The following is a 26,781-nucleotide window of genomic DNA, read 5'->3' on the forward strand; positions in this document are numbered from 1 at the left end:
AGGGTAACTGGTGCATGGTGCATGCATGCCAAGTCACTTCAGTTGTGTCTGACTCTTTGCAGCCCCATGAACTGTACTACACCAGGCTCCTCTGTCCATGGGATTCTCCAGGCAAGAATACTGGAGCAGGTTGCCATGCCCTCCTCCAGAGGATCTTCCCGACCCAGGGATCAAGCCCACATCTCTTACATCTCCTGCTTTGGCTGGTGGGTCCTTTAAAACTAGCACCACTTCAGAAGCCCTGAAGATGATTGGTAATGCATATCAAAAACATGAAAAATGGACTCATCACTTATCTCTGAAATTTCACTTTAAAGCTTCTTTCCTGTAGAATATGCAGGTGTGTGCAAAGAATTATGTGATTATATTTGTTTCAACATTTATAAAAAACTAAAAATCATCTATGTATACAGGAGATTTGTTAAACAAAAGGTTTAATAAGTGAGATGAGAAATCATTTGTTCATGTTTTAGAATATTTAAAGCCATAGGGAAATTTTCACCACTTAAATTGTTAAGTATAGCAAAGGTTCATATGATATAATCTCAGTTTTCTTTAAAATGTATGTACATGTTTAAAGTATAAATATATGTCCATGTTATAATATATGTGCATTGAAATGAAGGATATACACCCATAATATTACAGAAAACTTCTTCTGTTTTGTGTGCTATGGGTGATTGTTTTTGTATCTCTTGCTTTTCTCATTTCTTCTAAAATTTCTTTGACAAATGCATATTACTTTAGTAATCAGCACACAAACAAAAACAAACAAACAAGAAAAAAACATTGGTTGATTGGTCAACTTCTATAGGAAAACTTTACTAGGAATCACTAATAATTAGGAATTAGAATCCCAAAGGAAATCAACCCTGAATATTCATTGGAAGGACTGATGCTGAAGCTGAAGCTCCAACAGTTTGGCCATCTGATGCAAAGAACTGACTCATTAGAAAAGACTCTGATGCTGGGAAAAATTGAAGGTAGGAGAAGAAGGGAACGACAGAGGATGAGATGGTTGGATGGCATCTCTGACTCAACGGACCTGAGTTTGAGCAAGCTCTGGGAGTTGGTGAAGGACAGGGAAGCCTGGTGTGCTGCAGCCCATGGGGTTGCAAAGAGTAGCCAAACTTAGTAACTAAACAACAACAAAGCCATGTTTGGCAAAAATGCTTTCCGATTTGATCTAAACATGAACCTGTATCATATTATAATATCCACACACAGAAAACAAGAGAGGCTTTCCCGAATTCATAAGGGAAGTTAGATGTTTCTTCCTCTGTGCTGTTTTGTTTCCACCTCCGTGGTAGCATTTATCCTACTGAATCATTACTTATTACTCTGGTTTTCCCACAGGTTGTGAGTGCTAGTCATCATTACCACCTTCATCACCTGGCATGCAAGTGTATGTTAGATGCTAGAATGTGGCATCAGGAATAGTGGGTGAAGGAATGAATGAAAAAATGAATGCTTATTTAAAATTCCCTACATCAAGAAAGGGCGTGAAAATACATTTAGTAAAATGCAACAGAAAAAAAATACCCAGTGCATTACCTTTCAAGGTTCATATTCTTCCCACCACTCCCATTCTGCTCCAGTTTATTTGGCAAATGGACATTTGTCCCTTTGGCAGAAGAGACAGCCGGTCTATCTTGAGCTGTCTTGGGTGGTAAAATCTCTGTAGAATGAATGAAAGCGAGTTTCCTTTTAACTCTAAATCAGTGGTTTGTACGTAACACAGATTTTAAAAACTCATAATTTTACTTGGGAAAATTTTCACATAAAATGCACTTTCTCATTTTAAATTATTGTCCCTTGGCCCTAGTGTGGTTAAAATATCTGTTTTGCTGTATACTTATTACATGTAAAGGCTCTGGCTGGGCACTTTAAAAAATACAAGAGGCAAGTCTCTGCCCTTGAAGATCTTTCAATAAATATAGTTGGAGAGGAAAAATAAGATACAAACAGAAAACACAAGAGCTCTCAGTTGTGGAGGTCTTTCCACCTGCTAAAAATACTAAGTGTTTTATACACATTATATAAATAGCAACTCAGGACAAGGATGCAGAATATCTGAATCTCAGATAAATGGTGCCATCTTTAAGTCTGACAGAGGAGATGAAGGGAGCCAGTTCAGAATCCATTGATGAGAGAAGTTTCCATGGAGGAAGTGAAATGTGAAAGGGCTACTAAGAGAAATAGAGACACAGACATAGAGAACAAACATACAGACACCAAGGGGGAAAGAGTAAGGGGCGGAAGGAACCGGAAGACTGGGGTGGACATATCCCAATACTACTATACTATGGTACTATACTATGTACAAGAACTTCCCTGGTGGCTCAGACAGTAAAGTGTCTGTCTACAATGTGGGAGACCCAGGTTCAAGCCCTGGGTTGGGAAGATACCCTGGAGAAGGAAATGGCAATCACTCCAGTATTATTGCCTGGAAAATCCCATGGACAGAGGAGCCTGGTAGGCTACAGTCTATCCGGTACTAATGCTACTACACTATGGTACTATACTATGTACTCCAGTACTAATACTACTACACTATGGTACTATACTATGTACTCCAGTACGAATGCTACTACACTATGGTACTATACTATGTACTCCAGTACTAATGCTACTACACTATGGTACTATACTATGTACTCCAGTACTAATGCTACTACACTATGGTACTATACTATGTACTCCAGTACTAATACTACTATACTATGGTACTATACTATGTACTCCAGTACTAATGCTACTACACTATGGTACTATACTATGTACTCCAGTACTAATACTACTACACTATGGTACTATACTATGTACTCCAGTACTACTGATGCTATAAATGCTATACTGATGCTATCTATAAAATAGATAATGAATGAGGACACACTGAATAGAAGAGGGAGCACTACTTAATACAATCACTGCGGTGGCCTGAATGGGAAAGAAGCCCAAGCAAGAGGGGATATATGTACAGATACAGCTCAGTCACTCTGCTCTTGAGTAGAAACTAACACAACACTGTAAGGCAACTGTACTCCAATGAAAATTAATTTAAAAAGAAAAAAAAAAGGCTGATAAGAGGAGAGTAGGATTGGGATAGACTGTAAGAAAAGGAAGGGAATTCCAGGCAGGAGAAGAGTGAACAAAAGCTTGAAGTCAAGGAAGAGCAAGGCATGTTAGGAGAAGATGAACAGACAATTTAACTCTAGAAAGAGTCCATAGGAAACTGACAAGTGAAGCTAAAGAATGAAAGCATCTATCAGGCTAAAAGCTGATGTGTAATCCTGTAGGCCACATGTCACAAAACCAACATTCACAAGCCAACATTTACCCATTGATAAATGTTTTGTTTGGCCTAGTTAGTATTTTTTTTTGAATGTCAATTAGTAGTGAACACTGGACTCAGTGGGAGAAGGCAAGAGTGGGATGATTTGAGGGAATAACATTGAAACATATACCTTACCACATGTAAAAGAGATGACCAGGGCAACTTTGATGCATGAAGCAGGGCACCCAAAGCTGGTCTTCTGTGACAACCCAGAGGGGTGGGGTGGGGAGGGAGGTGGGAGGGGGGTTCAGGATGGGAGGGGACACATGTATACCTGTGGCGATTCATGCTGATGTATGGCAAAACCATCACAATATTGTAAAATAATTATCCTCCAATTAAAATAAATTAAATAAAAACAATTAATAGATTTCACAAGTCAGGATCTCTGCTTCTCTTTAAAAATCAGGCAATTTGCTACCACTTGGCTGACATTTGCACTCATCTCACACGCTAGTAAACTAATGCTCAAAATTCTCCAAGCCAGGCTTCAGCAATACGTGAACCGTGAACTTCCAGATGTTCAAGCTGGTTTTAGAAAAGGCAGAGGAACCAGAGATCAAATTGTCAACATCTGCTGGATCGTGGAAAAAGCAAGAGAGTTCCAGAAAAACATCTACTTCTGCTTTATTGACTATGTCAAAGCCTTTGACTGTGTGGATCACAATAAACTGTGGAAAATTCTGAAAGAAGTGGCAATACCAGACCACCTGACCTGCCTCTTGAGAAATCTGTATGCAGGTCAGAAAGCAACAGTTAGAACTGGACATGGAACAACAGACTGGTTCCAAATAGGAAAAGGAGTACGTCAAGGCTGTATATTGTCACCCTGCTTATTTAACTTATATGCAGAGTACATCATGAGAAAAGCTGGGCTGGAGGAAGCACAAAATCAAGATTGCTGGGAGAAATATCAATAACCTCAGATATGCAGATGACACCACCCTTATGGCAGAAAGTGAAGAGGAACTCAAAAGCCTCTTGATGAAAGTGAAAGAGGAGAGTGAAAAAGTTGGCTTAAAGCTCAACATTCAGAAAACGAAGATCATGGCATCTGGTCCCATCACTTCATGGGAAATAGATGGGGAAACAGTGGAAACAGTGGCAGACTTTATTTTGGGGGGCTCCAAAATCACTGCAGATGGTGACTGCAACCATGAAATTAAAAGACGCTTACTCCTTGGAAGGAAAGTTATGACCAACCTAGATGGCATATTCAAAAGCAGAGACATTACTTTGCCAACAAAGGTCTGTCTAGTCAAGGCTATGGCTTTTCCAGTAGTCATGTATGGATGTGAGAGTTGGACTGTGAAGAAAGCTGAGCGCCAAAGAATTGATGCTTTTGAACTGTGGTGCTGGAGAAGACTTTTGAGAGTCCCTTGGACTGCAAGGAGATCCAACCAGTCCATCCTAAAGGAGATCAGTCCTGGGTATTCTTTGGAAGGAATGATGCTGAAGCTGAAACTCCTGTACTTTGGCCACCTCATGCGAAGAGTTGACTCATTGGAAAAGACCCCGATGCTGGGAGGGATTGGGGGCAGGAAGAAAAGGGGACAACAGAGGATGAGACGGCTGGATGGCATCACCCACTCGATGGATGTGAGTTTGAGTGAACTCCAAGAGTTGGTGATAGACAGGGAGGCCTTGTGTGCTGCAATTCATGGGGTCACAAAGAGTCGGACACGACTGAGCGACTGAACTGAACTGGCTTACATTTCCACAAATCAATAATCTGCTAGAGGAATAAGTCTCCAAGTATATAGTCTGGCAACCCCTGGGAACCCCTAGGAGTCTTTCAAAAAGTCTTTGAAGTCCTAGGATTTTCCTCACATGCCCCAACCAAAACAATATATTACAACAGATTATATGATGACACAGATATGAGAATCTGCTATCTTCTATAAATCCAGGTGTCAAAGATGTAAAACTACCACTCTTCATTTTTCATAAAAAATATTGATACATGTCTCCCTACCATGTGACATCCAGCCCAGTTCATGCATTTATGTTACCTGCCTAGATCTTCCAGGCAGCTGAGTTTTGAGTAGTGGGGAGTCAGCAAAGAGATCACAGTCTAAAAGTCTGAGTGTCATAAAATGGTTAGGGTGAGATACAGGATTCCAGGAATAGGAGATGTTTGTTAGAGAGAAGAATACAGTGATTATTCATGAAATGAACTTTATTTTGACCATCAGAGTTGCTAAGCAATATGGTGTGGCTCACAAGTAGTAAAGAGGAACAGATTATACCCAGAAATCAATGACCTACCTGGGACACCCACTTCTTTGTCTGACTGGTCTTTTAATTTGTCCTTCTTCTGTTCATTCTGTCCATCTTCTTCTGCAATGGTCTCCATAGGTGGTTTGTTCTCCATCTCCTTGAGCTCAATCCTGGAATGAGCCAAGATGTGTCCATAGGCAAATGTGTAAAGCCAAGTTAGCTGATTGATTCTGAATGAAATAAGCTTACGTGCCTCGAGGAGAAGAAGTGCTTTTATTCACTGAGTACGAATCATGGACTCATTCTCTTTGAGGTTAAGCCTGGGAGCCAACCAAGACCCTTCCCAACCCAAAGAAGCTCTTATATAGATAAACTGCTCTGAAGGCCTGGATTAAAGTTTTTTGGTTTTATTTCAGCTTGGATTCATTTGTCTTTTCTAGCTCTGTAAGCAGATGCCACAGTCCTGAAACAGTGGATGGTGGCCACTGGATAACTTGGAGGCATGGATTCAGGGACTGGTAGGCAGGGTATGCCCAGAAGTGAGCACTCCTCTCCTCCCTCTGCCTCCTCCTCACTGCTCCATCCTCTCCCCAGGCAAAAGTAAGGGGCTTACAAAGGCGAGGGGGAAGAGGTTTATTTAGCTGATGTCAGTAACTGCAGCTTTTCTCTGGTCCCAGGAATGGGGTGCTGGGTTAGAGGTGGGAAGGAAGGGTGGGGCAGGCATGGTGCTTGCAGTACATTCAGAGGCCAAGCTTCACATAAAGGAAACGCCTACATTTGCTTTGAGGATTCGAGCCCTCCTGTCCATTGCCAGGCTCTCTAATGGACAGGACCGTCCATCTGTCCCTTAACTAACTACAATTATTTCCCTCCTGGAGTGCTTAAGCCAAACTATGTCCAAGGGGACAGCCAAATCTGCCTCCCAAAATACAATCAAAATAAAGTTATTTTGAATCCATGGATTTCTGTTTAATGGGTAAGACAACATGCTGCAGTGGAAACAGCACTGAGACAGTCAGGGGCCACGGTTTCCGACTGGGCCCCCCTGCTGTGTAACCATTTCATCTGGAAGATGAAGAGGCTGGACTAATTAATCTTTAATGCTTATTCTCCCCCTCACACTGATTATGCTGAGGGCTGTATCATATAGCTTTTCCAGGAAAGACTGGTTCCAAACCAACAAACGTAAGAGGATGTCACAGACGCCCTCCCCCTCCTCCCCTCCCCCGCCGCCAAAAAATATGAGAAAATACTCTGAGACAAAAAAAATGAGAAAACTATTTTGGGAAATAGTTTACTATTTCCCAAACTTCCTTTCCCCAAAATGCATAGTAGTTAGTGGCACAGCAATTAAGATTAAAAATATGATTAAGAGCTCATAATGGGTAAGTAATGACCAAACTGGAAATAAAACCCAACTCTCCTGACTCCTATTGAAGTGCTTTTAATGCTGCATCCTGAAACTGCAGATGTGACTGCAGCCATGAAATTAAAAGATGCTTGCTCCTTGGAAGAAAAATTATGACCAACCTAGACAGCATATTCAAAAGCAGAGACATTACTTTGCCAACAAAGGTCCATGTAGTCAAAGCTATGGTTTTTCCAGTAGTCATGTATTGATGTAAGAATTGGAATATAAAGAAAGCTGAGTGCTGAAGAATTGATGCTTTTGAACTATGGTGTTGGAGAATACATTTGAGAGTCCCTTGGACAACAAGGAGATCCAACCAGCCCATCCTAAAGGAAGTAAGTCCTGAATATTCACTGGAAGGACTGATGCTGAAGCTGAAACTCCAATATTTTGGCCACCTGATGCAAAGAACTGACTCATTGGAAAAGACCCTGATGCTGGGAAAGATTCAAGGTGGGAGGAGAAGGGGACAACAGAGGATGAGATGGTTGGATGGCATAACTGACTCAGTGGACATGAGTTTGAGTAAACTCTGGAAGTTAGTGATGGACAGGGAGGCCTGGTGTGCTGAGGTTCATGGGGTCGCAAAGAGTTGGACACAACTGAGCAACTGAACTAACTGGAGTGATACTTCACTTGTTAAAAAAAAAAAAAAGAATTAAAACTACATGCTGAACACCAAAAACTAACACAACATTGCAAATGAACTATACTTCAATAAAATTTTTAATTAAAAATAGAATTAAAGTTATAATTAATTTTGCTCCTTTATAAAATTATAATACGTATCTCAAGTGGTTGTAGTAAAGATTAAATGCAAGACTATTAAGAAAGGGCTTAACAATATCTGGCAACTAGTAAGTGCTCCATAGATGATTGCTATTATTATTGTCATTGTAATATTATCATTGTTGTTATCATTATCATTATTATATTCAGCAGCATCAGCAGCCATTGAAAACACTCACTATGCTGTTGGGGTGAAGCTATACCTTGTCTAGCCCCTTCCGTGGTAAAAATCAAATCTTAGACAACTGTTAGTCTAGAGTGCATGATGAGGAAGGGACTAGGTCAGAGGAAGGGGTGAAAGGTAGAAGAAAGCCTAGTGGATGAGAAAAATTTTACTGATACTTGCAAGGACTAAGGTTGGTGGGAGGCAGTAAGAGAATTCCCAGGGAACCAAGAGTTGGTTTTTTGTTTTTTTTTTTAAGTATTCTAAGTGTCCATTGTTTTTTAACTACAGAAAGTGCATACAATAAATTCATTTGCTGGAACACAGAGAGAGAGCAAGAGAGAGCTGCACTAGATAGAGCATGAGCTAGAGAATTCAGGTGCGAAACACTGTCCAGTTCCATCAACAGGTCTGCAAGGACGGCCACGCCCGGAGGAACCTATAGAGGAAAGCACTGACCTTGGAAATGCAAGCACGTTGCTGGGTCGCTTCCCCAAGTTCTCTCTGCTAGACAACACTGAGTCCACTGTGTCAGGCCTCTGGGGACAGGGAAAAAGACAGGTTACATTTGGGCTGTGGTCCAGGACACAGACAATCAGAGCCACAGGCTGCTCAAAAGCCTCAGACTACCATGATACCCTCCACTGTTATTTCTGTTTAGGGCTTAAAGTCTAGAACTTAACATCCAATGAAGAAAGATCTCATTTATCAAAGAAGTCACCTTGCTTGGTCCCATCCCAATTTCATTGATGCTGCCTTTTCTCAAACCATTTCCTCCTTGGAAACTGCCCTCAGGGTTGACAGCTCCTCATCTTTAAGAGGACAGCCAACTTCTTGAAACTCTCAGGAATACGAGCAAGCTGGCTAGTTCCACTCTTGACCCAAATAACTCTAAAACTGGGTAGCTGAGAGAAGGACTTTGGAGTCAGCTATCCTCATGCTTAAATCCCCACACTGCTAACGCAAGAAGATCAAACCAGTCAATCCTAAAGGAAATCAACCCTGAATATTCTTTGGAAGGACTGATGCTGAATCTCCAATACTTTGGCCAGCTGATGCAAAGAGCTGACTCATTGGAAAAGCCCTGACACTGGGAAAGACTGAGGGCAAAAGGAGAAAGGAGTGACAGAGGATGAGATGGTTGGATGGCATCATCCACTCAAGGGACATGAGTTTGAGCAAGCTCCGGAAGATAGTGAAGGACAGGGAAGACTGGCATGCTGCAGTCCATGGGGTCACAAAGAGTCAGACATGACTGAGGGACTGAACAACAACAGCTATAAAGCTTTAGACCCTAGATATGTGGGATCAAATTCACAGGACTTTTAGGAGGTACTATATATAAGTGGCTAGCACATAAAAGCACTCCACAAATAGTGACAATTACAATTATTATAAATAATATATATTTATTATAATCTACAAATCGTATTTATAATATAATTTATAAAATATTTAATAATTGTATATTATATATAATAATCACATTATTAAATTATACTAGTATAGAATAACAGGTAAAATTATTCTTTTTGGATTAATGATGTGGTTTACAAAAGGCTTTGAAGGAGATTCTAAAGATCTAAGTTTTAAAAATATTTTGAGCTAACGCAGCATCACTGAAATTAGCACACAACTTCCTAAGAGAACTCTTCTACAAGACAGCACTCGGGTTTACGTTATGGAACATTTAGGGAAAAAACAGTCACTCTCACAACTTTACAGCAGTTTCCCGAAATGTGTTTTACAGGTATTAATGAATATTGACTCAACCTAAAGTTCCATGATTAAATACTTACAGGCAGTTAAAGCTGCTTCTTTCCAGCCAGACTTCTCAGGTACTTTAACATACCTATGTGCTTTGGCCTATAGAGCTTTTTTTTATAGGATATCCATCAAGAGCAGTTCTTTTGGAAAACTCTCCTTAAAAGGTACATCTTAGAGTACAGCAGGCCAAATGAAGCATTATCCTGTCTTTTAAACATGTATCAAAGCTTACAAAGCTCTGCATAATCCCTGAGGGTGAGAGATGGAGCAGCACTTTGGCCTTGTTTCTGATTTTGCACATCCTGCCCGTGTTTTAATAAAAACGAGAGGGTGATACTCACGTGTGTGTGTCTCCACTCTGCACACACAGGGTTGGCATCCCTCTGAGCCATCCTGTATGAAGCCAGGATGTGGAGAAAACACCAAGGGCCTAAGTAGGCATGACTCCATCTCCTAAACCCCCATCCCAGAGCACCACAAAAGGATAAATCAGAAGGGAGAATTAAACCATATGTATAACATTTTCTTTCATAGCTCTTTCTTTAAAAAAAAAAAAAAAAAGAAAGTCAGGCTTTTGTTCTATGGGTCACAAGATTATATAACATTCATGATAATCCAATCCATCCATCCCAAATTAGTACATTCAGATTCAATTAGTTCTCAACAAGGACCTATTTGTATATATAGCACCTAGAACTCTGCTCAATGCTATGTGACAGCCTGGATGGGAGGGGAGTTTGGGGGAGAATGGATACATGTATATGTATGGCCAAATCCCTTCACTGTTCACCTGAAACTATCACCCCAAAACAAAATAAAAGATTTTTTAAAAGTTTCACAATTTCATTCACTTAAGAATGAAATACTTAAGAATATATCTACCTAAAGAAACAAAAGACCTATATATATAAAACTATAAACCACTGATGAAAGAAATCAAAGAGGACACAAATAGATGGAGAAATATACCATGTTCATGGATTGGAAGAATCAATATAGTGAAAATGAGTATACTACACAAAGCAATCTATAGATTCAATGCAATGCCTATCGAGCTACCAACGGGATTTTTCACAGAACTAGAACAAACAATTTCACAATTTGTATGGAAATACAAAAAACCTCGAATAGGCCAAAGCAATCTTGAAAAAGAAGAATGGAACTGGAGGAATCAACCTGCCTGACTTCAGGCACTACTACAAAGCTACAGTCATCAAGACAGTATGGTACTGGCACAAAGACAGAAATATAGATCAATGGAACAAAATAGAAAGCCCAAAGATAAATCCATGCACATATGGACACCTTATCTTTGACAAAGGAGGCAAGAATATACAATGGAGAAAAGACAATCTCTTTAACTAGTGGTGCTGGGGAAATTGGTCAACCACTTGTAAAAGAATGAAACTAGAACACTTTCTAACACCATACACAAAAATAAATTCAAATGGATTAAAGACCTAAATGTAAGACCAGAAACTATAAAACTCCTAGAGGAAAACATAGGCAAAACACTCTCTGACATAAATCAAAGCAGGATCCTCTATGACCCACCTCCCAGCGTATTGGAAATAAAAGCAAAACTAAACAAATGGGACCTAATTAAACTTAAAAGCTTTTGCACAACAAAGGAAACTATAAGCAAGGTGGAAAGACGGCCTTCAGAATGGGAGAAAATAATAGCAAACGAAGCAACTGACAAATAATTAATCTCAAAAATATACAAGCAACTCCTAAAGCTCAATTCCAGAAAAATAAATGACCCAATCAAAAAGTGGCCCAAAGAACTAAACAAACAGTTCTCCAAAGAAGACATACAGATGGCTAACAAACACATGAAAAGATGTTCAACATCACTCATTATCAGAGAAATGCAAATCAAAACCACAATGAGGTACCATCTCACAACGGTCAGAATGGCTGCTATCCAAAAATCTACAAACAATAAATACTGGAGAGGGTGTGGGGAAAAGGGAACCCTCTTACACTGTTGATGGGAATGCAAACTAGTACAGCCACTATGGAGAACAGTGTGGAGATTCCTTAAAAAACTGGAAATAGAACTGCCATATGACCCAGAAATCCCACTGCTGGGCACACACACCAAGGAAACCAGAATTGAGACACATGTACCCCAATGTTTATCGGAGCACTGTTTATAATAGCCAGAACATGGAAGCAACCTAGATGTCCATCAGCAGACAAATGGATAAGAAAGCTGTGGTACATATACACGATGGAATATTACTCAGCCATTAAAAAGAATACATTTGAATCAGTTATAATGAGGTGGATGAAACTGGAGCCTATTATACAGAGTGAAGTAAGCCAGAAAGAAAAACACCAATACTGTATACTAACACATACATGTGGAATTTAGAAAGATGGTAATGATAACCCTATATGCAAGACAGCAAAAGAGACACAGATGTATAGAACAGTCTTTTGGACTCTGTGGGAGAAGGCGAAGGTGAGATAATCTGAGAGAATAGCATTGACACGTGTATATTATCATATGTGAAACAGATCTCCAGTCCAGGTTTGATGCATGAGACAGGACACTCAGGGCTGGTGCACTGGGATGACCCTGAGGGATGGGATGGGGAGGAAGGTGGGAGGGAGGGTCAGGATGGGGAACATATGTACACCCGTGGCTGATTCATATCAATGTATGGCAAAACCCACTACAATATTGTAAAGTAATTAGCCTCCAACTAAAATAAATTGAAAAAAGAAAAAAGGAGTTTCAGTTAGCTCTGTTGAATGATTGTTTCACTGCCTCCTTAAAGTCTGCAATGTCCAACTTGGCACGAAGGTCACACCAGCTATAACAGTTAACGGTGAATGGTCAACTATGAAATTTCTTCTAAACAATGCAAATTAAAAGCTGAATATACATTTCTATGACTTGAATTAGATTTTTCTGTAGACTTTCATTAAAATAAAATAGTGTAATCGGCACAAAAAGAGTAATTAGGAAGTCTTGGCTTAAATTTCAGTTCCACTGCTGAACTCCTAGACTTCCCACACAACCTCTCTGAACCCCATTTTTCTCACTGGTAAAATCAGGATAATAATTCTGGTTTTATAATGTTTTGAGAGTCAAATGAAATAATATATGTAGAAAAAAAAGTTTTTAAACTATAAGGTACTATCCTATAAAATGTTCATAATTATGAGTTTCTACTACTGTTCATAATTTTTCAGTTGGCACTGACACAAAACTTAGTTCTTTAACCCTTCTAACTTTTTTGTCAAAGAGTTAATCATCTATAAACAAGCACTTCTTTGACTTGGGGTAACTGCCATTTAAAATATGTCAACCTTGTTGTTGTTTTAGTTGCTAAGTCCTGTCTGACTCTTTACGACCCTCTGGACTGTAGCCCACCAGGTCCCTCTGTCCATGGGATTTTCCAGGTAAGAATACTGGAGTGGGTTGCCATTTCCTCCTCCAGGGGATCTTCCCGACCCAGGGATTGAACCTGCGTCTCCTGCGTTGGCAGGCAGATTCTTTACCACTGAGCCACCAGGGAAGCCCTTGTGAATCTTAAAGATAACACATTTACAGATTCAGAAAGGGGTTAGGAGAAAGAAAACAGTAATTTACATTTGCTAGGGCTTTTGCCAAAGCCCCGCTTCCATCCATTGTACAAAGGAAGTCCTTATAGAATCTCATCTTGACTTTGCTGTCTTTGATCATGAGGACCCCGATTCCTTTGAATGTAAACTCCACATTTTGTTTGATGGAAATGGATCGTGACAAAAAAAGCAGCGTCTCCTTCACACATCCTTCCACTATATCTCTGCTAAATGGACCCTCCAAGGATATCATGACAAAATTAAGTGGAACTATTGGGATATCACCTAGAGGAGAAAGGGGGAGAGGAAAGAATTGGAGATTATAACAAAGACATAGCATACACACTCACAAATAATCACTTGATTCTCACTTAATACTTAAAAACAGAACTGTACCTGTGAAGCCTTTAGTTGTACTCTTTAATGCTCAATTAAATTTTCCCTAAAAGTAGAATGTTTTTGCTCAGAACAAGCACAATTAGCTTTCTAAACTGTGCTACAGACAAGCTTTTCATTCTCTCTTGTTGAAAGAGAAAGCCCACCCAAAGCAATGAAGACCCAGTGTAGTCAAAAATAAATACATTTTTAAATGGTTGAAAAATCCATCAAATTTACCATACAGAATACAGGCATAACAAATTCTAAGTATAGCTTGTTGGTATTTGTTTTTCCAATATATCATTTTTCGGTAGAAAGTTACTCTGCAAATTAACTTCCAGAGATGTTAACATATAGGCAAGTTCCAGCCTTTTCACCTTGTCGGCACTGGGGGTAGATGAACTCTCTTCATCCAGATATAAGTCTGATGCAGGAGGGCATGATAAGGAAAGTCAAAAGGAACACAACCAGAAATTAGGAGAGAACCCTCCCACTCCAAGTAACCAGGGCAGGTATCACATAAAGCCACACCCTGAAACTGGAATGCAAGTATCCTGGAGAAGGCGTCATGTATCCCCCCATGTCTCTAGCACCTGGGACAAGACTGCCATGTCGTTGGCCCTTAGTAAATATTTGTGGAGGGGAAAAAGGAAGGAGGCAAAAGGAGGGAAGAAGGGAATAAGGAAGCAAAGGAAAGAAGGAGATTTAGGATGTGAGAGGTGTATAAGGTATTAAGTCTTTACAGAATTATTAACCTGCTGCTAAGTTGCTTCAGTCGTGTCCAACTCTGTGCAACCCCACAGACAGCAGCCCACCAGGCTCCGCTGTCCCTGGGATTCTCCAGGCAAGAACACTGGAGTGGGTTGCCATTTCCTTCTCCAATGCATGAAAGTGAAAAGTCAAAGTGAAGTCACTCAGTCGTGTCCGACTCTTCACAACCCCATGGACTGCAGCCTACCAGGCTCCTCCATCCATGGGATTTTCCAGGCAAGAGTACAGGAGTGGGGTGCCATTGCCTTCTCCATTAACCTTCTAACAACTTTTAAATTTCAATAATTTCTATGATATACAATAGAAACTCAGTTGATCTTTTCCTAGTTGATATTAACTGTGATTCTTCCAACCAGTAATCCTAATTAACTTTCTCTTCTTTATAATCACTTTTAATTTCTTAGATCTGAAATACATATAAAATCTGCATGACTCAGTGATGTGGCTTTTATATAAATTTGCCTTGATGTCATATCCGGCCTTGAGCTTCTGAGGTTGAAAATGACTTGCAAAAAGACTGTATATTATTCCCTACCTCAGCCCCTCCCTCTGACAAAGGTATCACATGAAAAGAGAGCTTCTCAAAGCAGAAAGCAGTAAAGCCACAATTGGCCAAGCATTGCCCTTTCATTTTCATCCCCTGGCTAGTCACGTTCTGGGAAAGTCTTTAAAATAAAATCTGTTTACCAGGAGTATATACTCTGTTTTGTTTGAGTCCATGAATCTGTACTAACTTCTCTGCCATGATAAACACGGGCCTCTGAATTAGGAAAAACTTCTTGTTTCCCACCTCAAGCTTTTGTCTCATGAAAGTGAAAGTTCCAAGTCCTGGAATCTGAACTCCCTGAAAAGATAAAGGGGAAAAAAAAAAATCAACAGAGAGAATTCACTGAAATGTAAAGAAAAATAATCCTTAGCACTGTTATCCCAAAGCACATGAAGAAATTTAAGCATGTGCCTTAAAATTCAATGCTCTTTATGACCCATTACAGCTTTAGTATTTCATGACTCTAAGTTTTCAAAGAAGTATAAAATGTAATATCTCAATCCACAGTGCTTTTCTGATCCATCATCTCCATATCATTCAAAAGCTGTGAGGACTAAGAAAACATGTATGGGGACTTCCCGGTGGTCCAGTGGCTAAGACCCTGCGCTCCCAGTGCAGGGGGCCTGGGTTTGATCCCTGGTGGAGGAACTGTATCCCACATACCACTACTAAGACCTGGTATAGTCAAACAAATAAAAATTTTTTTTAATGTATGGATGCCATAGCTGCTTTTAATCTTTATCTAAGATTACTTTGCCAACAAAGGTCCATCTAGTCAAGGCTATGGTTTTTCCAGTGGTCGTGTATGGATGTGAGAGTTGGACTGTGAAGAAGGCTGAGCGCCGAAGAATTGATGCTTTTGTGTTGGAGAAGACTCTTGAGAGTCCCTTGGACTGCAAGGAGATCCAACCAGTCCATTCTAAAGGAGATCAGCCCTGGGTGTTCTTTGGAAGGAATGATGCTAAAGCTGAAACTCCAGTATTTTGGCCACCTCATGCGAAGAGTTGACTCATTGGAAAAGACCCTGATGCTGGGAGGGACTGGGGGCAGGAGGAGAAGGGGACGACAGAGGATGAGATAGCTGGATGGCATCACTGACTCGATGGACATGAGTTTGAGTGAACTCCGGGAGTTGGTGATGGACAGGGAGGCCTGGCGTGCTGCAATTCATGGGGTCGCAAAGAGTCGGACACGACTGAGCGACTGAACTGAACTGAACTGAACTGAAGATTACTCTTGTCCTAAAAAGAGATGGAAATACCAGACTACCTTACCTGCCTCCTGAGAAATCTGTATGCAGGTCAAGAAGCAACAGTTAGAACCAGACATGAAACAACAGATTAGTTCCAAATCGGGAAAGGAGCACATCAAGGATGCATACTGTCACCCTGTTTATTTCACTTATATGCAGAGTACATCATGTGAAATGCCAGGCTAGATGACGCCCAGGCTGGAATCAAGATTACTGGGAGAAATATCAATAACCTCAGATACGCAGATGATACCAGAAAGTGAAGAAGAACTAAAGAGCCTCTTGATGAAAATGAAAGAAGAGAGTGGAAAACTTGGCTTAAAACTCAACATTCAGAAAACTTAAGATCGTGGCATCTGGTCCCACCACTTCATGGCAAATAGATGGGAAAACAATGGAAACAGTGACAGACTTTATTTGGGGCTTTCAAAATCACTGCAGATAGTGACTGCAGCCATGAAATTAAAAGACACTTGCTCCTTGAAAGAAAAGCTATGACCAACCTAGACAGCATATTAAAAAGCAGAGATATTACTCTGCCAACAAAGGTTCATCTAGTCAAAGCTATGTTTTTTTCAGTAGTCATGTATGGATGTGAGAGTTGGACTATAAAGAAAGCTGAGTGCCAAAGAATTGATGCTTTTGAACTGTGATGTTGGAAAAGACCTTTAAGAGTCCCTTGGACTGCAAGGAGATCCAACCAGTCCATCCTAAAGGAAATCAGTCCTGACTGTTCATTGGAAGGACTGATGCTGAGGCTGAAACTCTAATACTTTGGCCACGTCACCAACTCAATGGGCATGAGTTTGAGCAAGCTCCGAGAGTTGGTGATGGACAGGGAAGCCTGGCGTGCTGTGGTCCGTGGTGGGGCAGAGAGTCAGACACGACTGAGCGACTGAACTGAACTGACTGAAATTGTGTGGCATTTTAAATTTTAATCCCTTGCCATCAGGGGAGAGATTTTCTGCTTCCTCATTCTCTCTTTTAAAAAAAAAAAAACAACGTTTATTTATTTACTTGTCTGCACCAGATCTCAGTTGTGGCACACAGTGTCTTGATCTTCGCTGCGGTGTATGGGATCTTTTAGTTATGGCATGTGGGATCTAGAACCCTAAATAGGGATCAAACCCAAGCTCCTGGCATTGGGAGCATGGAGGATTAACCACTGGAACACCAAGGAAGTCCCTCTCATTCTTTATGGTAGGTTTATTGTCCCTCACTTAAAATCAGACGACCCAAAACATCGAAGATACGTGCCCTAGTGTGGTGATCTTGGTTAATGCGCAGAAGCAAAAGATTTTGGCTCTCACCCTAGAGCTCTGTCTTCATGGAAACATCATACATCAAAGGTTACAAAGTCTAATGCTATAGGAGCCAAGAAAGGATGCAAGGGAGTGAAGGTACAGAGCCAGAGAATGTGATGGCTCAGGAGTGCATGCCCCATCTAAAGGGGAGAGACCCTTGTCAGCTTCAGCCAAGCGTCACATGTACTGAACAAAAACTGATTTTGTTAATCGGCTGATTTTTCAAGGAAAAAAAAATTTGTACAAGCTCCCAATTTTAAATTCTGATGACTAATTCAAATTATCAGATCAAACAAATAGATTTCATGGATGAATTCAGATCAAAGGTTCTCATATTGGGACCTCTGAGTAGGATATAAACGTTTCACAATATCCCAGCACCCTCCAAACTCCCAACATCTCTGTTCAGTTCTGTGGCATCCAAACTCAAGACTTGATGGGGGAGAAATAGGCCAGCCCTGGACAAAGGTTCTCATTTTTGGCAAGTAGAGTTCAGTCCCTGACTGCCTTCATACATTTCAGTTAGAATCCATTCCCTGCAAGGAGGCAAGACAAGAAGCATCATATCCTTCTATAGCCACGCCAGAAACTACCAGATCACAGAGGAACAGAATTCATCTACGTCCTCTGTACACACCTGGACTGATCAGCAATACACTTCCTATCACTGGAACAGCACAACTTTCACATCGTTACCTAAGGGTGAAATCCGTGTCTGTTAAATCTACCAACCACAAGTCCTACGTGTGAGCATCATAAAATCACAAGACTGCAGGTTACACTGGATGGCTCTAAAATCTGCTATCTTTCTCCCAGCAAAACAATTGGAGACTAAGGAGGAAACATTCTTTGATGTCCTATGTTAAAATTAAAGTATAAATCTTACCTTGTGTAAGGATAGCTGCCGTTCCACAAATTCTGACACATTTCCCCAAATAGTAGAAACTTCTAAAATTCAAGGTAAATAAAATATAATGTATGAATAATTTATGAAAGCACACCTGTGATAGTTATCTTAGTGTTCGTAAACAAAAATGTGAATATGAAATACAGAATAAATAATTTACATTATTTAAGTGATAATAATTTCTAATTAATTAAAATTAACAGAAAATAAAGTCACTCCCCAAAGATAATTTTCCTAATAAGCAAAGTTAACTTGCTTTAAATTCCAAAAATGTGAAAGAGGAGGCGAAAGAGAAAGAGAAGGTAGAGAGGAGGTGGAGAAAATCTTTGTAGAATAAAGGGAAGTGTCACAACTTGCCCTTTATTCTATAAACATAGTTGTTGTTAGTTGTGTCAGACTCTTGGCGATCCCATGGACTGTAGTCTGCTAGGCTGCTCTGTCTTTGGAATTCTCCAGACAAGAATACTGGAGTGGGTAGCCATTCCCTTCTCCAGGGGATCTTCCTGACCCAGGGATCAAATCCGGGTCTCCTGCATTGCAGACAGATTCTTAACCATCTGAGTTAACCTAGTGTTATCTAGCCTTTTCTTTATATATATATATATGTATTTATGTGGCTATGCTGAGTCTCAGTTGCAGCACAAGGGATCTTAAATCTTCACTGAGGCATGTGGAACCTTTAGTTGTGGCACACAGGATCTTTTTTTAGTTGTGGCTTGCCAACAAAGGTCCGTCTAGTCAAGGCTATGGTTTTTCCAGTGGTCATGTATGGATGTGAGAGTTGGACTGTGAAGAAAGCTGAGTGCCAAAGCATTGATGCTTTTGAACTGTGGTGTTGGAAAAGACTCTTGAGAGTCCCTTGGACTGCAAGGAGATCCAACCAGTCCATTCTAAAGGAGATTGGTCCTGGGTGTTCTTTGGAAGGACTGATGCTAAAGCTGAAACTCCAGTACTTTGGCCACCTCATGCGAAGAGTTGACTCATTGGAAAAGACTCTGATGCTGGGAGGGATTGGGGGCAGGAGGAGAAGGGGACAGAGGATGAGATGGCTGGATGGCATTGCTGACTCGATGGACGTGAGTTTGAGTGAACTCCGGGAGTTGGTGATAGACAGGGAGGCCTGGCGTGCTGCGATTCATGGGGTCGCAAAGAGTCGGACACGACTGAGTGACTGAACTGAACTGTGAACTCTTAGTTGCAGCATGTGGGATCTAGTTCCCTGACCAGGGATCGAACCAGGGCCCCCTGCATTGTGAACATGGAGTCTTAGCCACTGGACCACCAGGGAAGTCCCTAATCTAGGCTTTTCTTAATGACCCATTCAACAAGCTTCTAAGAGTCTACACCATGCCATTTGATTAACATAAGCCTTCATTCTCACACCACTCCATAATACAGGAAGGAGGCCAGGGGCCACTAAAGCATGAAAGATCATTGTCCGTACATTAACTGTCTCTGCACTTTTATTTTTGCTTCATTCTTGACTGCTTTTCACTCTCAGTCGTCACCATTGGACTCCAGCTGTCACTCCTCTCTGCTACAAGTGCTCTGCAGGCTCACTGCCCAGTCTTAATTCACTGCTTCTGATCAGCTGTGCTCTTGATTTCAACAAATATACTAACATTATGTCTAAAATAATAATTTTTAAAAACAGACTTTTGGGTAAGGGTCCAAAGGGCTTTACTTTGAATTGAGACATAGACTTCACACTTTCTACTTTGAATGATCAGAGGGAGGCCTTCTATGCTTATTTTCTTGTTCTGAGCTATGTTCCAGGAAAGCTGTGGTAGAAAAATAAGTAGTTGTCAATTACTAAAGTGTTAATGTATGATATGAAATAATACTCTGGGTATAACTAATACTCATAAATATAGAAAACCATGTCTATGTTGACATTTCCATTCCAAACTTAGTCATGAGTTTATTACAGATATTTTCCACTAGTGAACTCTCTCTGCAAATCAAGAGTCCTGTGTTTTACTCAAAAGAAAGGATCACGAACAGTGGCAAATATCAGCTTACCACTTCATGGCATAGATGGAGTTGGGCACAAAAACCCATTCTTTCCCCAGTTTAGAAACTGCTTGATTTACTCTTGTAACTGCTTTTCTAATGGTTTAAACCATTACCTAATGTGGAAAATTGCACTCATTTAATCCTGTATATCAACACTGTAAATATTTTTATTAATATGCCAGAGAATGAACAGGATGGGCAATGAGAAGTAGCAGTGACTCATGGGTTTCCCTAATGGCTCAGTGGGTAAAGAATCCATCTGCAATGCAGGAGATACAGGAGACACCGGTTTGATCCTAAGAGGGTAACAGGCAGGAAGGCTGCTGCTGCTGCTGCTAAGTCGCTTCAGTCGTGTCCGACTCTGTGCGACCCCATAGACGGCAGCCCACCAGGCTCTCCCGTCCCTGGGATTCTCCAGGCAAGAACACTGGAGTGGGTTGCCATTTCCTTCTCCAATGGATGAAAGCGAAAAGTGAAAGGGAAGTCGCTCAGTCGTGTCCAACTCTTAGCGACCCCATGGACTGCAGCCTACCAGGCTCCTCCGTCCATGGGATTTTCCAAGCAAGAGTACTGGAGTGGGGTGCCATTGCCTTCTCCAGGCAGGAAGGCTAGGGGTCTCCAAACAGAGGAAACAGACTGCAAGTGTCAGATGTTTTTTTATCTCCTTCTTAAGCGGCAGGGGAACAAACTACAAGTGTTAGATATTTTTCCCTTCTCTATACAAATTTAAAAGGAGGTTTCTCTTAAAATTTTGTGTTGCCATGATGACACCTGGTTCCACCTGAACTTAACTTTTCTCAAACCTTGAGCTAACCAATGCATTTTTCTTATGGAAATATTTTTCTTAAGCTATGTTAATGAACTATGTATTTACCCTAGACTCTGACTTTCTCCAAGTCGGTTCCACTTAAGACACAGAACTGATAAGGGCTCAACAAACCAGTATGTTTTACTCGTACCTTGTTCTCCCAATCTATGTTAATGAAACTGTATATTTACTTGGAAACCTACCTTTCTGCAAGATTCATGTCAATCGTTTTATGGCCTGGGATGACTCACCTGGTACCAATGTTATCTCAAAATGTATGTTGTGGGTGAGGGGCCTGGTGACAGTCTCTGAGTTTTGAGACATTTCCTTTCTCTAATTAGCAGCTGGTAGGAGAAGGCAATGGCACCCCACTCCATTACTCTTGCCTGGAAAATCCCATGGATTGAGGAGCCTGGTGGGCTGCAGTCCATGGGGTCACTAAGAGTCGGACATGACTGAGCGACTTGACTTTCACTTTTCGCTTTCATCCATTGGAGAAGGAAATGGCAACCCACTCCAGTGTTCTTGCCTGGAGAATCCCAGGCACAGCGGAGCCTGGTGGGCTGCCGTCTATGGGGTCGCACAGAGTCAGACACGACTGAAGTGACTTAGCAGCAGCAGCAGCAGCTATATAACATCCAGCTTAAGACTAGCAGGGGGCACTCTTTCTGCCCCCTTCTGATGTCTATATCAGAAGCTTTTCTCTATCTCTTTTATACTTTAATAAAACTTTATTACACAAAAGCTCTGAGCGATCAAGCCTTGTCTCTGGTCCCAGATTGAATTCTTCTCCTCTGGAGGTCAAGAATCCCGGAATCTTTCACAACTCAGCAACAACCTTTCAATCCCTGGGTTGGGAAGATCCCCTGGAGGAGGAAATGGTAACCCACTCCAGTATTCTTGCTGAAAAATCCTATAGACAGAGGAGCCCGGCAGACTACAGTCCAGAGTCGGACATGACTGAGCATGCATGCACAGATGGAAGTGACTCTTAGGAGCCTCGAGAAACAAGTTGGGTGATGGAAACTCACTCACCAAGAAAACTAGGACTGCATGCTACAGCGAGCTGGATGCCAACTCTGCCCTTCACTCTAAATCATGGATATACGGTTTATTAAATACACTCAAGTATTCCTTCTACTCTGTCCCATTCTACTATATATCCCATTCTTCCTCACCCTTACAGACAAAAGAATTCTGTCTGCTGCTGGCTGCTAAGAATTAACAGTCTCAACTGTTTCCTGAATTCAAATTTTCATCATGACTAAAAATATTTAATTCACTAGTGATATAGAATCTCAGTAGCCAGACTTACATGAAGACTTTTGAAAGTCAAAACTGTTAAGCCTTTCACCTAGAGTGATGATATGCAGCTCACATTTCAGGAAAACAATCTGTACCAAAATGAAATGATTTAATTACGGCCGGGAGAAATTGTATAGCTGGCAACCAGACCCTACTGAAAAGACCTGAGCTTAATTAGAAATTTGAAGATCCTCTTTCTTCATTTGAAAGATACATTCAAGTCCAACTGTGTCATTTTACCCTATAAAATCTAATGGGGTGGGAGTGGGGGGCCTCCCTAGTGGCACAGTGGATAAGAATCTGTTTGCCAATGCAAGAGACATGGTTTCCATCCCTGATTTGGGAAAATCCCACATGCTGCAGGGCAGCTAAGCCCATGGACTACAACTACTGAGCCAGGGCTCTAGAACCAGGAAGCTGTAACTACTTAGCCCATATATTGCAACTACTGGAGTCTGCGGGCTTCCCTTGTGGCTCAGCTGGTAAAGAATCCGCCTGCAATGAGGGAGACCTGGGTTCTCCCTCATTGGGAAGATCCCCTGGAGAAGGGAAAGGCTACCCACTCCAGTATTCTGGCCTGGAGAATTCCATGGACTGTATAGTCCATGGGGTCACAAAGAGTAGGACACAACTGAGTGACTTTCACTTCACTTCACTTCACTTCACTGGAGTCTGCACACCCTAGAGCCTGTGCTCAGAAACAAGAGAAGCCACCACAGCGAGAAGCTCTCATGCTGCCCATAGAAAGCAGCCCCCTCTCCCTGCAACTAGAGAAAAGCCCACGAGTGATGAAGACCTGGCACAGTCAGAAATCAATAAATAAAATAATAATTTCTTAAAAATCGAATAGGCAAAGTCTTATAAGAGCAGAGTTTATTATTCTAAGCTGAAATTTGATATTTTTCACAGAAGGAAAAGGAAAATATGTACATCCTTTCCTTCAGGAAATGAAGCCTTTAAGCCTCTGTAATTCAAATGGAACAGACCTGGAAATCTTGCAGACTGATTTCTAACTTTGATTTTTTTGCATACACCAAAGTGTCAGGAAAAGAATCACTAAATCTCAAAAGAAAAATACTTCTAATCCAGTCTAAAAAGCAAATTAAAGAATATGCTACTGTTATATTTTTAGGAAAGCTGAGGTTTTTATTTATTTTGACCAAACACTGAAATACCAAGAACCACAAGAAATCATCCCTGGATGTACCTTCCATATTCAATTCAACCTTCATTTAAGTTCAGATTCTAAACATTTTGTGCATTCAAAACCGTATTTTTAAACACAATGCCAAATGTATTCCAGGTAGGAACACTTTATCTTATATATAATCATTATTAAAAAAAAAAAAGACCAAGTGCCCATTATGTATATTACAGAATAATATGTACTTGAAATAGATACTAATATCAAAAGGGAAAGATAAGTCCCCTAACTTTATTAAACTAAAATCCTGATATACAAACAGAGCAAATTAGTATAGAGTGATTTAGACAAGGAAACATATTCCCAGAGCACAGTGCAGTGGGAAGGGCACGCTGTGCTGTGTGTCTGGAGACCTACAGCCTTCCCGCCCCCACGGATTGCTCGCTGTGCAGCCTTCAGTACTTTCAATCGGTTTGCATCTGTAAAATGATGATGGTTCCCTCTAAGTACTAGTGTTGTTGTTTAGTTGCTCAGTCATGTCCAACTCTTTGGTGACCCCATGGACTGTACCCCGCCAGGCTTCTGTGTCCTTGGGATTTCCCGGGTGAAAACACTGGCATGGGTTGTCACAACTCCTGAGCCCTCGGGCCGCAACTGCTGAAGTCGGTTCACCTAGAGCCTGTGCTCTGCAACAGGAGACAGTGCGGTGAGAAGCCGGAGATCTGCAACAATGAGTAACTAACCCCTGCTCGCCACAACTAGAGAAAGCCCAGGCAAAACAATGAAGACCCAGTGCAGCCAAAAATAATTTTTTTTTTTTAATCTCGGTGTCACTTTGGAGTTACTCTTCTAAGAAACTTTCTAACCAAGCCTAGCAAATTTTCTATAGAACATGTCAAGTCTTCTTCCAAACAGCCATTTCTTTTTTTTAATCTGTTTTTTGGTGTTGTTTTTTTTTTTTTTTTAACTTTTTTGGCTGCCACAGGCAGCATGCAGTATCTCACTTCCCCAGCCAGGGATGGAACCCATTCACCCACTCCCCTCGATGTAGAAGCCCAGAGTCTTAACCACTGGACCACCAGGGCAGTCCCTTGATCTCACTTTCTTAACACAACCCTGAGATACCAAGGGCAACAAAAGTAGCCTTGCCTTTGCCTGAGTTCTGAGGAGGAGCCATTTGGGGGGGTTGTTTGTAGCCAGCATTTATTGAGACTCCACGCTAGTCCCAGTGTGTACATTATCTTATTTAATAAAAACCCCCTCAGCTGGCCCCTTTCTCTCATTAAAGAACTCAGTAAACAAAAGTGTCTTAAGACTTAGTGCTCCCAAGTGCACGTGGTCTGGGTTCCATCCCGGGTCAAGGAAGCCCCTCCCACACCGAGCAAGTAAGTGAGTTAGCAAGCGGCACCTAAGACCCAGCGGAGCTAAAGAAATGGAAAGAGCCTTTGGACGTGCACCGTGAATCGGCTGTGATTACCAGCTGCTTGACAAGGCAACACGGGCCCTTCAAGGCCCTCCAGAGACAGGGGATGGGGAGAAGCCCTTAGCTTTGCCCCAAGCAGGTAAAGGTTCGTCCCCAGCCCCAAGCCCCTGTCGCCTACCCTCCTGGCTCAGCGAGGGCAGCGTGGGCAGCAGGTGCCTGCCGACGTCCTGCAGCGAAGGGAGGATGGTGTCCAGCATCTCTGGTCCCGTCAGGTGGATGCTGCGTCTTTTCTTCTTCAGATGGAGTTTACACAAACGTGGTTGTCTCACTCTCCAGCCCCCTCTCCTGGGAAATTTGGATGTACCTTAAAAATTACCAAATCTCGATTTTTTTTTCTTTCTTAAACGTTTTTTTCTTGCCGTCCCCCACACCCCGCCCCCGACTCTGGCTCTCCCTGAAATGTGCCCACCACAGGAACTCAGAGAGCTGTTCGGCACTTGAATTAAAAAGCGCAAATCCAAGCTCTGGGGACCTTTAGGAGGCCCACTGAGAGGGTCAGCCGGAGCACGGAGCAGGGTAAGGGGACCGCGGGAGGGCGGGCCCGCAGAGAGTAAGGGAGAAGCGTGTTGCTAGGACGCGACAAAGGCTCGCTCCGTTGCTAGGGAGTCAGAATAGGGCCGTGGCCCAGCCCCCTAGGTGTGTCTGGTCCCAGGTGGCCCGGTTGAATCAGAGCTCCAGGCAGAGAGAAATTGGGAAGTAACAATGTTTTTTATTTTTTTCCCTTTCCTTCTTGCCCTGAACAGCGAAGAGACGTGTGGCTTTGGTAATCACCCTGGACAAACCTGGAAATAAGCGTTTGTCCCGAGTGATGGACTTTCTGAGTCTCTGGGTCTGTTTGAGAGCTTGAGTGAGAGCTGAAATTTGTTTGTCTCCTGTTTGGTTTTTCCTAGACTCCCCTCCTAGGAAATGGAGGGCAGGAGGACTGGGGAGGGAGTCGACTTTTTTTTTCATTATAGTCAACTTCTCCTTCCTTCTACACTGAATGACTCTCCTCCTGCAGAACTGTTTTCATACTCTCTCCTCTGCTGACAATGAATTATCACAAAGCAAGCATACCCATGTAAACCCCATTCAGGTCAAGAAATAGAACTCCACCATTACCACAGAAATGCACCTCATTCCCCCTCCTGACATTATTCCAACAAATACCATCAATTAATTTTACCTGTATTTGAACTTTTAGAAGCATACAGTATGTATGCTTCGGTTGTGGCTCTGTCACTAAACGTGAGATTCCTCTGTGATTTCTTCAGTAGCAATTTGTTCATTTTCACTGTTGCATGTTATCCCTTTGTGTGACGATTGCACACTTTATTTATCCATTCCACTGTTGACGGAGACATGAATTGTTTCCCTTTGGAGCTATTCGGAATAATGTTGCTGCAAACATTCTTGAACAAACTTTTTCTTTTCGGCTGTGCTGGGTCTCGGTTGCTAAGTGCTGCTTTCTCTAGTTGCCGAGATCAGGGGCTTCTCAATGGGTGACTTCTCCATGTTAACTCTCATATTTGAGATATGAAGAGAATGTAAAAGCAGTACAAGGAGGGGGAGGTTACTTCTGAGATGACTGGTCTGAATGCTTAGCAAAGAGGTTTGGGAT

General features: G+C 41.6%; 1 protein-coding gene across 1 annotated transcript in view; it reads right to left on the reverse strand.

The window, feature by feature from the left end:
* CCDC81 (coiled-coil domain containing 81) overlaps positions 1 to 25,604 on the reverse strand; it is a 42,904-nt gene extending 17,300 nt beyond the window's left edge. Inside the window, exons 1-7 of the mRNA XM_005903477.2 lie at positions 25,300 to 25,604; positions 18,405 to 18,466; positions 15,103 to 15,259; positions 13,295 to 13,551; positions 8,380 to 8,459; positions 5,606 to 5,727; positions 1,555 to 1,678 (exon numbers count right to left, since the gene is read on the reverse strand). Of these exons, the coding sequence (XP_005903539.2) occupies positions 1,555 to 1,678; positions 5,606 to 5,727; positions 8,380 to 8,459; positions 13,295 to 13,551; positions 15,103 to 15,259; positions 18,405 to 18,466; positions 25,300 to 25,378 (881 nt within the window). The 5' untranslated portion in view covers positions 25,379 to 25,604. The remainder of the gene's footprint in view (positions 1 to 1,554; positions 1,679 to 5,605; positions 5,728 to 8,379; positions 8,460 to 13,294; positions 13,552 to 15,102; positions 15,260 to 18,404; positions 18,467 to 25,299) is intronic.
* Positions 25,605 to 26,781: the final 1,177 nt, after the last annotated feature.

This window comes from Bos mutus, chromosome 29 (assembly GCF_027580195.1).
Source record: "Bos mutus isolate GX-2022 chromosome 29, NWIPB_WYAK_1.1, whole genome shotgun sequence".
In the NCBI taxonomy this organism is placed as follows: Eukaryota; Metazoa; Chordata; class Mammalia; order Artiodactyla; family Bovidae; genus Bos; species Bos mutus.